Source organism: Alligator mississippiensis, chromosome 6 (genome assembly GCF_030867095.1).
Source record: "Alligator mississippiensis isolate rAllMis1 chromosome 6, rAllMis1, whole genome shotgun sequence".
Taxonomy (NCBI): Eukaryota; Metazoa; Chordata; order Crocodylia; family Alligatoridae; genus Alligator; species Alligator mississippiensis.
The window spans coordinates 99,177,466-99,193,850 of NC_081829.1; the positions used below are offsets into that span (position 1 = coordinate 99,177,466).

The following is a 16,385-nucleotide window of genomic DNA, read 5'->3' on the forward strand; positions in this document are numbered from 1 at the left end:
TTAAATGGGCAAAGAAAAGTTGCACCAGGGAAATGCTATGGGCTGAATGTGGGGGCTGGATTAGATGTCGAGATAGATGCAGCTCACTCCAGTATTTATAGCAGGATGTCAGCAGGATGATGGCTACAGCCCACGATCACCATCAGGGACACGAGCTTTGGGCCTGGTTCTGGAACCAAATACACAGGACAAGCACCCTAGATGCCTGCAGAGTTGCTCTGGCCCTGGTGTAACACAGATCAGAGTCTGGCCCTGTTGGTCTTCATAAAAACACAAGCAGCTGATGGGACGTGTCACAGCTTCTGGCCGGTTGTCCCTCACCCCTTTCCCCCAGGGAGTCCCAGGAACTTGCCCCTCCATCCTTGTTGCTACGAACTGCCCTGCTTTTAGCCTCCCCACTGGAGCAGCGGTCGCACATACCACCAGCACGGCGCCCAAGCTGGCCAGAGGAGGCTGCTCGAGAGCTGCACGAGACACTCCTCTCCCCTCCCCACCCCCCTGACACTCCCAGCCCCCGGCACCCCTGAGCGAAAAGCCCACGCTCAGATTCCAAGCCCCGCTCCCCCAGGCTGGGTGGCAGCACGTTGCCAGCCCACACCACATCCTGTTTTTCCAGTTGAACGCCCTTTCAGTCGCAGCGTTAATTGATGAAACGGACCCTTCAGCCGCGCAGCTGTTGCTCTTTTAAGCTCAGCGCGTCGCTGCCTGGTGTCGACTAAGCCTCCGACCTCTGGCTCTGCGTGAGACCCCGCTGCATGCTGCTTCTCAGTGCGCCCTCTGTTTTCCTCCTTATCTCACATCTCCCTCTCTCACCTCTTCCTGCACCCACCCTCCTGAACCCTCCAGAGGCCCCCACTGCCACATTCATCTTTGTAGCCATGACGATGTCAGCCCCTGATCCCAGAATGTATGCACGCAGACATGCACGAGAATCTCGTTTGCTCTCCCTCTCACCTCTTCTGCAGCTGAATAGCAGCCCAGACCCATCTTGTGCCTCTTTCCTGCACCGTGATAACGGTGTTAAAAGCCATACTCTCCTGAACACGATCCCAAGATCCAGGGTAATGCTGCCTGTGGCTTCTCTTGCAGGGCTTTAACATTAAAAGCGTACAGTCCCAAGGCTTCAAGCTGAACGTCTGGGACATAGGCGGACAAAGGAAGATCCGGCCGTACTGGAGGAACTATTTTGAAAACACTGATGTCCTTGTGAGTATTAACCACGATTGAGTGCTACATGAACATACGGGCTTTCCATGTTGTCAGCCAGGAAGTCAGGCAGCAGCACCATTGCGGGTCTTACATGAACCGTTCGGAACAGATTAACAAGCGGCGGGGAAGGGAGAGGGTGGCATTTGCAGAAACATCTCTGCTTATTCATAACATCTGCAGCACAGTGCACTGGACCCACACCCACACTTCTTGTGCCAGTCTCATTAAAATAGCATATTGTTTCCCAACACGTACTAGTTCACATCTGTAGTGCTTCCCATTGGGGAATTTCAAGGCATGTTACAGCTGCTAATGAACTCAGCCTCCCACAGTGAGGTAGGTCATTTTACAGTCCTGGGGGTGGGGGCACTGAGGCACAGAAAAGTTGAATGACTTGTCCAAGGTCTGACAGGAAAGCATGCAGGAGGGGAGTTCATATCTCCCAAGTGAGTGCTTCTATTGTACGACCTATGTTCCTTTACAGATTGATGCTTGTAAAGAGTCTCAGCTAAATGCTTAATTGTAATGGAGGGTTGTTACACTTAGAGCGGATGGCACAGTATCAAAGTGCTGTATAGGTAAAGTTAAATAGCGCCTCCAAAATGCAGCTGCTTCTGAACAGAGGCAACAGCTGTGCAGGAGTCTGCGTAAGAAGGAAGGGGGAAAGATCCTGAGCAAGGGCACTGCGGCAAACCTCCCATTTGACCAGAGGTTCTTTGAGGTCCATCCAGATCAGTGGGGACCTCTGATCTTGAAACCTCATTTAAAAGATCCACACACATTGACCTGCTTGCCCCTTTAACTTACCCCAATAGAAGGGATCCCAGAATCATAGAAAATGAGGGCTGGATGGAGCCTCAGAAGGTCACACCTGAATTTCAAGACAAGATCATCCCTTTCTAAACCAATCTTAGACAAGTGTTTTTCTAACCCAGGGGTTCTCAGACCCATTGGACACAGAGCCGCGCCCCCCTCCCCCCCAGAAAATGCCAGCTCTGAGCTTTCATTTCATTTTTGACTACGGAAAAATGAGAGAGTAATTCCTCTGTAGCAAACAACTGAGAAGGATCACACCAGGTCAGAATGGTTTTGACACTCTGGGTTCCTATTTGAAATCTCTGAGTTTATCATGTGAACCGTGCATATCACCCGCTAGCGCTAATATTGAGCTACATCCTGCAACGTGTTTAAAAGGTTCTCACTGCATCCCAGGGAACCTTAACAACCTGCTTGAGAGTCACCGAGTTAAAAACTTCACCAGCCACCCACTATCAGGCATAATGCCACAGATATCACCCTAACTTACTATAGGTAAAGCAGGGGAACAAGGGCACTGTCAGTGTGCTGTCTCTGCAAGGACAAGGAGGAGTTAAAATATGCTCAAGCAGTCCAAGGAAGAGGATCATGCCACCACTGCTGCAGAGCAGGGTGCAAACCCCAAGCCAGTCCATGTAGATCTAACTGTGGGATAAAATTTCTTCCTGATCCCAAGGGTAGTGATTGGTCTGACCCCGAGCAGAGGGGCAAGACCCTCTAGCCTGGAACCTTCGGCCTTGGTCCCAGCAGGAGCACTGGCACAACCCAGTCAAAAATCCCCAGCCTGGCTGCAGCTAACACCTAATATTTCTGAGGAAGGCAAAACCAAATGCTGACACCTGTAGCAATGCAAAGTGAAAATCTTCCTTCTTGGCCCCATATGGTAACCTGCAAAGCCTGGATGCACAAGAAAAAACAAACACCCTCTGTTCTCTGTGACCTGCGAACAGCAAGCAAGACTTCACACGTCACGCCCCCCAAGTGTGATTCAGCCAGGAAGGGAAATGGGAAGTCCAGCAAGGCTAGGAAACCTAACAGCCTTTTTTGATCCATAATGATCAGGGATCCTGGTTTTCTTTGATTTAAAAAAAATCCTCAATTTTTGGATTTAAAAAACCCCAAATCCACATTTTTCCATGATCAAAATGAAATACCACTATATCTATCTATCTGTCTATAGTGTTTTATTTTAATCATGGAAAAATGTGGATTTTGGGTTATTTTTTTAAGGTGAAAATTGGGGATTTTTTTTTAATCAGAGAAAACCAGGATCCTTGCTAATGATCATCTATAGAGGGACACTTAGGAAAGTGAGTCCCAGTTAATTAACGGCTGTACTTAAAAGTGGATTAGTTTAAACGGCATTAAACCCCTGTGTGGACAGATTTTCAGAGTCAGCTTGAATTCCATCTTCCAAAGTGAAATAAAATAACTTGGATTAAATAACTTTAATTCTGAATAAGCATGTCCACACATGGCTGGAATACAGGCTGCTTGACTTAAGTCGCATTAAAAGTTAATCTGAATAACTTTTCCTGAGCGTATACAAGAATCAGTCTGTTCGCCAGTCCTTTATATGAGGTACTGATTTGCTTTCCAATCATTAAGCCTCAGCTCTGCCTTATTGTCACTCCACCCAGATCAAGAGATGAGCCCCTCTCACCTGTTTGAGTTAGGGGCAGAGAGCTGTTTGAGATCTGGCTAAAGCCAGATGGTGGTGAGGCGGGGAGGGGAGAGGGCTCTAGCAGAGAGCATACAGCTCTTAACACCTGTCATTTATCAGTGGCCTAGCATTTCTGGCTGTAATTCCTGGCTCTGTAACACACCAGCCTGGCACTTAGATGAGCTGAGATGCTCTAGAGGACAATCTGCAAATGCAGGCCTTGGCCATCTTGTATTTTTCTATTGTCTGGCACTGTTTGTTCCATTGGTCTGTCCAGAGGTCATTGGTGAGGGCTCAGCTCATGCTGGAGAAATAAATTCACCTGAATGCTAGGGCATTGCTTTCATCACTATTTTCCACGTGGGAAAACTGAAGCAGAGAGGTGGAAAGCAGCCTGCCAGTGTACACACAGCATGCCTTGCATCAATCTAAGCTCTTCGGGAACATCGATTTATTCTGTGGTCATACAGTGTCTAGAGATCACAGTCAGCAATTGGGACTTCTAGGGGCTACCGTAGTACAAAATACAAAGCCAACAGTGTGGTTAGAACGAGACCCTGCAACCTTATTTCTCTCTGCTGCACTGGAACCGCTGAACTACACCATCTTTCAGTGTAACACGCTAAAGAGCTGCACGCCTCAGCATCTGTGTAATGCACGGGGGACACGGCAGGCAGCGTTCCAATACAAAGGTTTCTCTGCATCAGATGATTCATGTTTTAAACACGGGGTGGGGGGTTGGGGTTAAGCTGAGGAGGCAGTATAGGAAAGGCAGGATGCTATGTTACATGACCACAGCAGAGTCTCAGCTACTTGCCTTCGTGAAGAAAAACCACACAAGAGAGGTGACAAGGGGAGAGAGACCTGCCCACATAAGGCTGATGGAAAAGGGGGTCCCTTCTGCAGTGAAGGGTTTGAACCAACATAGGTAGCCTCCTCCCACCAAGGCAGCGGGGGCACAGAACACAGCCTTGGTGCAGTACGATCACGCAGGGCTCAGCTGTGGCTCTGCATGTGGAAAGCAAGTGCATAAGTCAGCCATGCAAAGCAGCAGCGAGGAGCCCTTGCTGGCTACAGCCAACACTCGATGTCTGCAAGAGGCAATGCACTGCAAAGGCAAGGCTGCCAAGGCCAAGTCACAGGCCTTCAAATCCTATGGTTTTCTTCTGTCAGCCTTGTAGCAGTGGCTTGACACCCACTCTTCCTACAAGGGAAGGGAGAGGGGGACCCTGTCTTCCTCAGCCAGAACAGTACAAGGCCTTTGGCAGGGGTAGCACAGGAATGGGCAGAGGGGAAGTGGCCAGTGGGAGTTTGACACAGGGTGTAGCAGCAGTGGCGCAGTGGGCACTGCGTCACACACTGCAGACTGAGCAGCAGCGTCACTCCCAGACCAAGGAGGTGCCCAGCACAAACATGGCTGGGGGAAGGCATAAAATGAATGCACGCAGCTTCCTGCCAGTCACCTGCTCAGGAGTTTACCTGGGAGACCCACCGCTGAGCAGGACTTTGTGCATGGCACATCGTCATTACCAACACCCACATCTGCCATCAGCAGGGAGGGTGTAGCCCCCCTTGCTCCAGCCCTGGATTTGAGCCTTCTCCTTTAGAAGAGCACCTAAAAATGCAGGGAAAATGCCATTCTCGGCTGTGCAGATGCAGCCCCTACATTGCTGATTTAAACTGCAGACTTGTGCTGCAGAGTCCACGTCCTCCGTTACAGGAGCCAGGGAGTGCGGAGGCGAGATGAGGTGCTGTTCTCAGGAGACCTGCCCCAGCTCCATCCTGACCGAGGGGGAGGGTCCTCCAAAAGTCCTAATAAAGCCCGAAGTGATTGCGCCCTTCAGTCAGTGCAGGTGTGTTTGAATGGGAGCTCACTCTGTGCCACACACCTGGGCACTTGGAAGCCTCCCCAGTGCAAATAAGGTGTGTGTATCTGGGTGATTGCGCATTCAGGCATGCACCTGCAGCTCTTTGGCTCGTTGTTGTCTGGGTGGGAAGAAGGCACTCTGCATGTGCCTGCTGCCTTCGCCTCGTGCTACACAACATGGCGTTTGCCTGCAGCACTGCTGTGTCAGACATTAATCTGGTCAGATCTCTGCAGCTGGGCTTGGGGGAGCTGTGGGAGAAAGGCCTGGTGATTCAGCAAGGGGCACTCTTCCTTCTGAGCCCTGAACAACTGTTCTCTGCTGCTGCAGAAGGCAACATGAAACAACAGCTGTAAACTGCAGCCAAGCAGGCTTAGGATTAGATCTCAGGAATAATTTCCTTCCTGTCAGAGCAGTGAGGCAGTAGAATAGACTCCCAGGGAAGTGGGGCAATCCTCTTCGTTGGAGGTGTCTGAACAGGGATGATTTAGGCAGCATCTTGCATTCATGCAAGGGGTTGGATCAGGTGACTAGGATCCTGCGATGCCCCAGCGTGGCGAGAGGGGCTGTGCTGGTGCTGAGTGCTGGGCCTGGGTGAGCCTCAAAGCTTAGTTCACTACATGTCACTAAACAGCCAAAGGCAGGTTTTGCTGGTGCATTTTGGCTTGGCCAGATCGAAGCTCGGGAGATGACATCCTGTTCTGGATTCTAGTCATCTCCACTTCTTGTCTTAACGACACCAAAGCTCAGCTCTTCCACTTCTGGGCAAGTGCACTTACACCAATGTAGGGGCATCCTGTTTGGCAGGCGTGCCACAGATTAGCCCTGCACCCTCCCTGAGTGCCATGCGTATCTCCTTCCCCTGCCTTATCTACTGCTGTGCTTCCTGTTCCTTAGTCTGTGCTCCCTGCCTTATCTCCTGCTCTGCCTTCTGCTTCCTGCCCTGTCTGCCTTTTTGCTCCCTCCCTGATCTGTCATGTGCTGCACACATGCCGCTTGTGCCACGGATTGACCATCCCTAGCTTACACCATCCCTTACCAACCTGCAGCATCCCTGTCACAGAAGGACCTGGAAACCTGAGGCAGTAAAGCAGCGGTTCTCAAGCTTTTAGACTCGAGCCATCCCTTAGAAAATGCCAGCTCTTAGTTTTGACTGGTTTTTGACTATAGAAAATAATAAATAGAGCAGTTCTACAAAGAACTCAGAAAGACCACAACTGGACAGAGTGTTTTTAACGCTACAGATTTCTATTTGCAATCTTGCTGGTTTATTGCGAGAATCAGGTTTGCACACCTAACAGTGCTACATTGCACGGCACCCTTAAAAGGATCTCAAGAACTAGAGAAGGTCCAGAGAAGGGCAGCAAGGATGATGAGGGCTATGGAGGGGCTTCCCCGTGAGGAGAGACTGATGAGTCCAATGTTCAGTTTAGCAAAGAGACACTTGAAGGGGAACATGAGAAGGGTTTGCAAAATACTCAGTGGTGAAGAGAAAGTCAGTAGGGATTTATTCTTTACCCTCTCTCACCAGACAAGAAATGGGGGGTCACAGTGTGAAAGTAGGAGACAGTAAGTTTGAAACCAACACCAGGACGTGCTTTTTCACTCAGCGTGGCATTCAAGGGTGGAGCACATTGCCACCAGCTGTGCTGGAAGCTGAGTGTTCAGCCTGATTCACAAGGGATTGGACATGTTCTTGGAGGAAAGGGGCATCAGTAGCGATCAAGCATGAAGGGAGGGATACAGCCTCTGTAAACTTAACCTTAAACGCTGGAGGAAGCAAGTGAGAGAGGAACAGTGGAGAAAACAACTGTGGTCAGACCCAGGTTACTCTTCCTTTCAGCATCCACTCTTTGCCACTGTGGGACACAAGGAGCTGGGTAAGATGGACCCACGGCCTGACCCAGTAAATGGCAGTTCTTGGGGCACCCCCGGGTGCCGCAGCCCCCTGTTCGAGTCATTGCAGGCGAGAGAAGATGTCTGCACAAGAAGGCCATTCCAACCTTTACTAAACGCTGCTGTTCAGAGTTCCCTTTTTTCACTGTTCTCAGTCTAAATTAGCCTGGAAGGGCTGAGTCTCCTGCCGAGACTGCCAGCAGGAACGCCATTTATCTTGGCAGTGGTTGGGTGCTGTGGGCATCTATTCCCTGGAAACCAGCCTCCTTCCACGGAAGCCACCGCACAGCTGTCAAATAACATCCTAGCAATTTCCAGTCATTACTGACTGGGAAACACTGCAGGTCTCCTCAGCCAGCCAGCCCACACGCCCTCTCCCCTGCTTCCCTGTCTTTCAGGGGATGGACAGATAGCGCATTTACGTGGGTGGCATTCAACCTGTTTAAAAAATGGAGAGAGCAGATGGCATCAACTCCTAAACCAGGGTAGCTTTGCTCCTGAAGGGACCAGGGTAAAAGTCCATTGATATCAGTTATACTGGTGTAGGTGTTGCATCTCCACTTCCATGCCAGGATAAGCTGTTTGCTTCTTTGCCAAAAAACAGAAGATACCATAATAGCTGCCCATGATGTGCTGCTACCCCAGGATAACCACACACGCCTCTGTACCTGATCTCAGCATCATTTACAGGGTTGTGCATACAAACCATATAAATTACACTGGGATATGTCTATCATCATTCATTCACCTACCTACCTACCCATGAACTGTGAGTCTTTCAGCTTTCTCTAGTGTGCCCATGATTGGATCACATTGATTTGAGTCAGCATAATACCTCCTGCATTATACAGCAGGCAAACCCAGAGGCTCCACCTTTATTGAACCCTTCTGATTATTTAAAATGATTCTGCAGCTTTAAGTGCATTAGCAATAAAGACGGCGCAGTCCAGACGGAGGGGAGGAGCTGTCTGTACTAAATGAATATCCAGCAAATTTCATCCTTCTCTGGTATAGCCGCTTTACCTGCAGCCAGGGATTTCCATACCAAGCTCTGAGTTTTTCCAGGAAGGAAATTGGCAAATTCAGTGCTAGAGAGAGGTGCTGAATTGACCGACCTTGTCCAAAAAAACAGGTACAACACAGGAGGGCGTTTCCACACGTGCGTTTACACTGGTTTAAATTTACAGTGCAGTAAGTGGGAATAGGCCGGCGTCTACATGTGCAGGCATTAAAGCGCATTAACGCTGTGTGTGGACTGATTTGGGACTAAAGCTAGTCACAAGTCAGTCCACACTCACAGGGTTACTGTGCAGTAAGACAACTACACGTGCATTATTGTGCAGTTACTAAATGGGCATAAAGTTGATACTTGCATGGTGCAGGCATCAAATTTATGCTCAAATCGGCATACGTCACCACATTTACCGTGCAGTATGGGCGCGCATGTGTAGACGTGCCCATACTGCACAGTAATTTCGGTTAGTGGGTAGTAAATGCATGTGCGTAGATGCGCCCAGGCAGTAACAGTGCAAACTTCACTTCTGCTGTTCCTTGCTGAAGTGCCCCAGCCCTGCCCTGCCCTGGAAAGGCATGCAACCCCCATGACAGTCCTTCATCTGACAGCCACTCCCTTTGTTGTGGAGGATCATCTGAAGGTGGAGACCTGGCTGCCAGGAGGCAGCATGCTTTCCTGGGCTGAATTTAGGGGTGGAAGACAATCTGAATCCTGATCCTGCCACCAGCTCCTTTTCTGACACTAGCATTTCACAGCCTGCTCTCCCCAGCTGTAATGCAGCTCCCCTTCGTTTTTTGAGCTATTGAGAGAATTAGCTGATGGTTGCACAGTGCATGAAATGTGTGCATCTCTAAGCATAAGGAATGTTATTTGGAACTGGTTTCGATTCATTTGATAGACTAGCTCTATATAGTTCAATGCTTTCCAGATGTCTTCTCATTAGTAAGCTAAGGAAATACAGACTAGATGAAGCTACTGTGAGGGGGATATGTAACTGGTTGGGTCATCGTGCTGTACAAGTAGCCATCAATGGCTCAATGTCTACTTGGGAGGAGGTATCAAACAAGGTTCCCTAAGGGCCTGTCCTGGGTATAGTACCGTTTAATATATCTTCATTGACAATTTGGAAGATAGGATTGGGTGCACACTTGGCAAATTTACGATGACGCCAAGCTGGGTGGAGTTGCAGGCACTCTGGAGAGTTAGGATTCAGAGTGAGCTCAGTAAACCCAAAAAAGTTACAAAAATTCTTCAAATAAAATTCAACAGGGACAAGTGCAAAGAACAATCGCATGCACAAATGCAGACTGGGGAAGGAGGACTGGCTAGGCTGCAGTACTACGGAAAATGACCTGCAGGTTATAGGGGACTGTAAGTTGAATGTGAACCAACAGTGTGTTCTTGTTGCAAAATAAATAGCATACTAGGCTGCAGTAATAGAAATGTCACTTGCAAGTCAAGGGAAAATGATTCTTCTGCACTATTTGGCACTGGCGAGGCCTTACCTACAGCACTGTGTCCAGTTTGGGCACCTCACTTCCAAAAATACGTGGACAAAGTGTAGCAGAGAGCAGCAAACATGATTAGAGGTTGGATAAATATGACTTATGTGGGAAGGCTGAAAGAACTAGGATTATTGATGCTGGAGAAGAGAAGAATGAATGGGCTACGGGGAGTGAATTTGATAACAGTCTTCAAATACCTGAAGCATAGCTATAAAAAGGAGGGTGATAGACTGTTTTCTCTGGCCACAGAGGACAGGACAAGGAGCAATGGTCTTAAATTGCTCCAAGGAAAATTCAGATTGGATGTTAGACTTTTATCACTATGAGGGTGGTTAAGCATTGGAACAGATTACCTAGAGAAGTAGTGCAGTGTCCTTCCTTGGAAATTTAAGAGCAGGTTAGACAAATACTTGCCTAGGTTGGTTTAGTCAAGAATGATCCTTCAGTTGGGGTCAGCTCTTGAGGGCTCTTCCAGCCGTACTACTCCTATAAATTAAATAACAACGCCCTTGCACCTCGCATCATTTCTGGACCATCACAGCTACAACATCAATCTTCCACTTCTGTAAATTAATACCTTCCCCTGCATCTTTACAGATCTATGTCATCGACAGCGCAGATAGAAAGAGGTTTGAAGAAACGGGTCAGGTACGTAACCTCTGCCCAGCTCTTTGACGTTATATCATGTTCCTTATGCACGTTAGGAAGATGCTTCGGTGGTTTGTGATAAAGACAAATTTCCTGGGGGGCTCTCCCTTCAGCTTGCTTTGCTGTGGCACACAAAGCACAGATCACTTTGGTAGGTGAGAAATAAGGGAAATAAGGAGTCTTATTCCCTCAAATTAATTGAATATGAACAAAAGGAAGCACATTTTGAAAACCCACACCTCTTAAAGGCCTTTGAGCCTTGCCAGAACAAGACCTCAAGGAATCTCATTTTCTTCTCTAAAAAGTTTTAAAAGCAATCACATTGACTCGATCATCTCTGGAACACAACTGAAAAAAAAAGGCAAGGACTCTGTAAGTGAGGCTGGCTGGGAAACATGAATTCCAGTGCGTGAACAATTCTGAGGTTTCCTAATTTGTCTGTGTTCCAATGAGAACCCAGCTGAGGCCTCTCTGAATTGCTTGAGACAGGCAGACCAACCTCACCCACTGCCCAGCCCAGAATAGCCAGATCCCAGCGGTTGAGGCGTCTTTCTGTGATGTGGTAGGCTTAGATTTAAGTGCCTGGCTCAGAGTAAGCGCTTGAACCTGACTCTCCCATCTCCACCCGGCTCTTGGCTGCTCTGGGGAGTCTCTCTCTCTGTCTCTCCTGTTGGAGCTGCTCCATTTCACATAAATAATTATTCCTCAGGCCAAAGAGAGGAAGACTAGTTCTAGCATAGGAAAGCGAGGGCACTCGCCTAAGCCAAGCAGGCCAGGAACTGAAACGTGGGGTGCTCGTACCCCCAGTGTATGCCCTCACTCAGTTTGGCCAAATTGATGCATCCCCACACAGAGTTCCAGTTTTGATGAATCAGCCTCTTCAGCCAGAAAAGAAACAAACACATTTTGTCAAAAAATTCCCAGCCAGCTCTATTTATATCTTGATTCTGTTTTGCCCTGGTTTCCAAACCAAGCAAGCAGATTGCTGTTGTGGGCTAGAATCTGATTTGTGATGCAGCATGGTCTCTGCTACTGCATTCATTGAACCCAAAGGTTTCACGGTAACTACATGTTCGTAGAAGATGCCAGGCCAGTATCCATGGAAAGTAAAGTCCCAGCAATGAGACAGGTACTTCAGGGAAATTATACAGCTGTGTAGGTCCCCCCCCCAACAATTTACCAGGGTCCAGAGGCTTGACATACATCCTGCATCATATTCATTTAGATCTCAGCTCCTTTATCAAGACTGCTGTGCATGGTGCACCAGCTGTGTTAGGTTGGTCACAAGACAGATGCTTATTAAGAAGTGAAATGGGATTGCCCGCTCCGAGTTCAGATTAAGCTTTTGCCCAGCTTCCAGGCATTCAGGTCTTATAGCTGTGGGTTCACGGTACATCCAGACCCTGCCCTAGGAGCAGCAGGCTGTTTTCAGCTGCGAGCCAGTCAACCCTAAGATCCCACACAACATTGTGCCACGCACGTAGGACTACAGTCTGGCCAATAAAACCGCTCCCGGCCTGGCCTGCAGCTATTCCCTTCCTTTAATAGGTATCAGCTTCCTTTTGGAAGGGAGATTCTTACATCTGAAGCAGAGTTTCCCGATTTGAATCGCAGTTCAGAAAACTTGGGACAAAAACCAAAGCTCGTTACTAGCATCATCATAAATCTATTAGGGCGAGAACCACCTGGTTTCTAGGACATGAGTCAGACTAACTCCAGGCAGACTCTTGGAGACAGCCAATTTACATGGGGTTTTTGCTGCATCATCAGTCCTGGTCTCCAGGGAGCAGGGATTGGCAAAGCACAGAGTTTTAGCCTGTAAACCGGCAGCTAATTTCAGACTAAGCTGAAGCCTTTCGTAACCTGTAATTGAAAGAACTTGCTTGTGGACCTCGGGCCCCTGTGATTGCAGACACTCTTGCTATTTGGTAAGGAGATCTGGGCTTTGCTGAAAGGCTGCCTTCCAACATTTGCCCTAAATATAATTCTAATTAGAGACAACCTCTGGTGGTGGAAGGGTTTGGGTTTTTTTCATCTCCCTTCCCCCTAACTCCCTTTTAAATGATACAGGAGCTGGCCGAGCTCTTGGATGAGGAAAAGCTCAGCGGAGTCCCCGTGCTCATCTTCGCTAACAAGCAGGATTTGCTCACGGCTGCCCCTGCCTCCGAGATCGCCGAGGGACTGAACCTGCACACAATCCGCGACAGAGTCTGGCAGATCCAATCGTGTTCGGCCCTCACAGGAGAGGGAGTGCAGGTGAGGGGACAGGGCGGGCTGGATCTTCCCTTGTGCCTTACCATCTGTCTGTAGGGGGTTAATGAGGAGAACCCAGGTGGTTTCTCTGGCCCAGTCTACAGTGCAAGTGCTACCAGGTAGCAGGTACCACGCAGGTAAAAGCAGCACGACACGGCTGAAACTGTCGACAAGGCTGCGTCGCATTCAGGAATCAAGGCTGAACTGCGTTTTTAATCAAGTCGGGTGCTATAACCACCTCCCCGGTCCTGCCACACAGTAGCTTGCACTGCAAACAGGACCTGCGCCAATTCAGTTGCACTCTCGAGGCTTTGTGCCTTAGCAAAATACTTGCAGTGTCATGACCCAAGCGCTCTGGAGGATGCTTGCCCCCAACAGAACACAACCTTCCTTTTCCAAAAGAAACAGACTCAGGAAAATACTGGTCTTCATCTCACGTTCGGTAAAAGCTTGTTTCCGCGGCATAGACTGGACAGTGCCCTTCTGAGGGCTGGGGTTTGTTCGGCTAAGTTAGAAATTCAGCCACCTTTGCAACCAACCTAGTGAAACATTGCAGGCCTGAAATCTTTATTGTGAAGCAGTGCTGTTCCAGGACAACATAACATCACACCATCACCATAGGCAGGGTGATGATTTTGTGCCTTTCAATGCCTGTTATTCAAGCATGAGCTACTCTTGAAGGAACAAGGCGCAAAAAAGGAACGTGGGCTTGTATTTCAGATGTTTAAATGGATCTTTGGTCACCTCCTCCCGCTCCCCTGGCTTATGCCCACTTTATACTGCTCCAAGTCAGTCTTCCTTTCTCCTTGCACACCCCCCCCTCATCTGGGAAATAACAGCCGAGGAATGCACGAGGAGGGGAGAGGACAAAGTGCTCCAAAATTAGGAGTTTCATCTTGAAGCCTCAGTTGAGAAATGTTTCCCTCCCAATCCAATCCAGAATCGCCTGCCTGCTTCCGCACTGTGTGCTGTTTCTCAGGCTTTCCGGTTCACAAGCAATGCATCTGTATCTAACTAACACAGCAAACGCCCCCGTCTAACGCAATCTAGCCTCAAAGTAAAATCTACTCCCATGCTTCTTCCCAGATAGCAGAGGACAGCAGCCAAGGCATTAAGTATCTGCAGACTGAGGCGTTTTGTTCATCGCCGTCATCAAAGTCAAATAGCATTCCACTTCGTCACCCCCATCTGCTCTTACCCTAAAAGATGGTGGTTTATTACAGCAGTGTTTGTCCGGCAGGGGCTGGCAAAGCAGAAACTGCTTGTAGCTCCTTGAGCAGATAACCACTCCCCTTGCAAACGAGCCCAAGCACTTCAGTTTCCCAGCAATCCAGCCTGCATCACATCCAGCCAAGCTCTTTCCATGGCCAGGGAACTTTCTGATCAGTGATATTTCGGGCCATGGCAAAACTATGGCGAGAATTTTCTCCCACCGTTAGCGTAGGAAGAGATCATTCATCCAGGTTTAGCCTCAGAGAGCATAACATCCTTAAACAATAACTTGTTTAAAGGCCAGGATTAAAAAAAGAGAACAGGAACATGCCACCTCTTCCCAACACTGCTCCAAGGCAAGCTGTACTTTCCATCCCCTTCCTCTGCTGTAAGAACCTCTCAGAAAATCCAGAGCTTAGCCACAGAAAAATAGAGAGAGAGGTAGGTAGGCATGTAAATGAGAATGTGACAAGCCAAGACTCATCAGATCCTTGGAATGAAAGCAAAAGAACGAGGGCACGAACCATTGCTGCCAGCACGCCGCAGCACCCAGGGGTGAACTGCGCAGATGGGGCCGGTGGATTGGGTTAAGAAGAGAGATGGTCTGCGAAGAGTACAGACAGGACCTGAATTTAGAGGGAGTGAGTTTTGCAGGGGCTGCAAGGAAGAACAACGAGCAAGGATAAATAATGGCAATAAACGAAGGAGAAATAGTTTGAAGGTCATTTAATTAGTTTAGCTGATAGCGCCATAATGTATAGAGTTGGGTAGTTAAGACTGGGGATTTCAAGGTTAATGAGATTAGATTATGGTTAATAGAATGATATAAATTTAGAGAATTTAACTATTACTTGAAATAGGTTATTTAATAAAAATGTTAATCAAGGAGGGAATCCACCTTGTCTTCTCATCCTTTAGCATTAACCTTTTGGGACCGGAGAACTTCCTGAGAAAGGTCCAAACAGTGGTGGCTGGGTTGGATGGAGTGCCCCGTGTTATCCTCCTGAAACCCCAAAACAGCTTGTTTTTTCTTCTGAAGAACAAGCATCATCAGTTCCTCACCCTCTCCCCCAAGCTGTAGCTCTGTCATCCGTTTAATTAATCAGACTTTATGGCAATATTGAAAGAGAGGGATCTCCAGTGCACTGCATCTGAATTTGAAGGAGGTTCACACTTCAGTCTAATGTCCTAATTCAGGGCTAGTTAGGAAAGGAAAAAAAACAGATGTCCCTAGCAGACTGGACTCCATCTTACGGTCTGGAGTAAAGGCTTGCAGTTTGGACAGCGGTGTTCGGTTTGACATACCACGGAGTCAGAACAATAGACACTGTGGAGTAAGTGAACTGAGGCACTGATTGAGGGGATAATTATCCTGGTGACAGATATAAGAGAAGGGCAAGGGAATTGTGGGCTCGCAGCCATCCTTTGTTGGGGTTTGGACTCTCTTGGAGATTGCATTTTGATACCGTGCATCTAACAGCAGGTGAAAATCGTATGCCCCGTGTTACGTTGCCCCATCAAAGGTACACCAGGAAAAAGTGAAGCAGGAGGTAATTAGAGCAGCCCCGAAACAGCTCTAGCTTGATTGGCCCCTAAAGATTACGGGAGGTGGAAAGATGGCTTGTAGCCACCTCTGCCTGCCTCCTTTTCTCAGCCGGCGCAGCCAGCACTACGTGAATGCTATGGCCAGGACCCGTCACACGGGCAAGACCAGCATTGCTCTTAAACAGCCCCCCAACAGCACAACGTAGCTCACGAGCCTGACCGGCAGCTTAGCAAACCAGTGATCATCCATATTTTAATCACATTAGCCGCCAACTCAAAATGCATCGAGTCCCCCTTTGGATAACAGCAACTGTAAGAGAGCAGGCAGCCAGCAGCTGGGGTAAGAGGCTGTGGTTCGACATTCGGAGCAGAGTCTTGTGATATTTCATTTGGAGGCAAGGAGGAGAGTCACTGCAGCTGTGTCAGAAATACAGGACACCAGGGGTCTAAAGGGAGATGTCCATCTGGCAGCAGTCTGGACGTTTTGCTTTGGGATGTCTTTTAAGGGTCAGCGCGATGGCAGAAGCAGCAAGGGGACGACAGGAGTGAAGGGTTCACAGATAAAAGCTGAACCTGCTGGAGACGGAGAATTTTGAATCCTCTGACCCCATACAGGATGATGTAAAGGGGTTAAACCTCGCTGCCCTTTATTTCACGACTGGGGGGCAGAAGTTTGTCGCCTCGCCTGCACGACAAGCTAAACCAGGGCAGCTTAAATCAGAAGGGTTTTATGGGGAGGAAAGGACCCATCTGCTTGT

The 16,385-nt window shown here is 48.6% G+C and overlaps 1 protein-coding gene across 1 annotated transcript in view; it reads left to right on the forward strand.

Moving 5' to 3' along the window:
• ARL3 (ADP ribosylation factor like GTPase 3) overlaps positions 1-16,385 on the forward strand; it is a 31,778-nt gene that overhangs the window by 8,920 nt on the left and 6,473 nt on the right. The window contains exons 3-5 of the mRNA XM_059730208.1: positions 1,090-1,206; positions 10,567-10,617; positions 12,688-12,873. Of these exons, the coding sequence (XP_059586191.1) occupies positions 1,090-1,206; positions 10,567-10,617; positions 12,688-12,873 (354 nt within the window). The remainder of the gene's footprint in view (positions 1-1,089; positions 1,207-10,566; positions 10,618-12,687; positions 12,874-16,385) is intronic.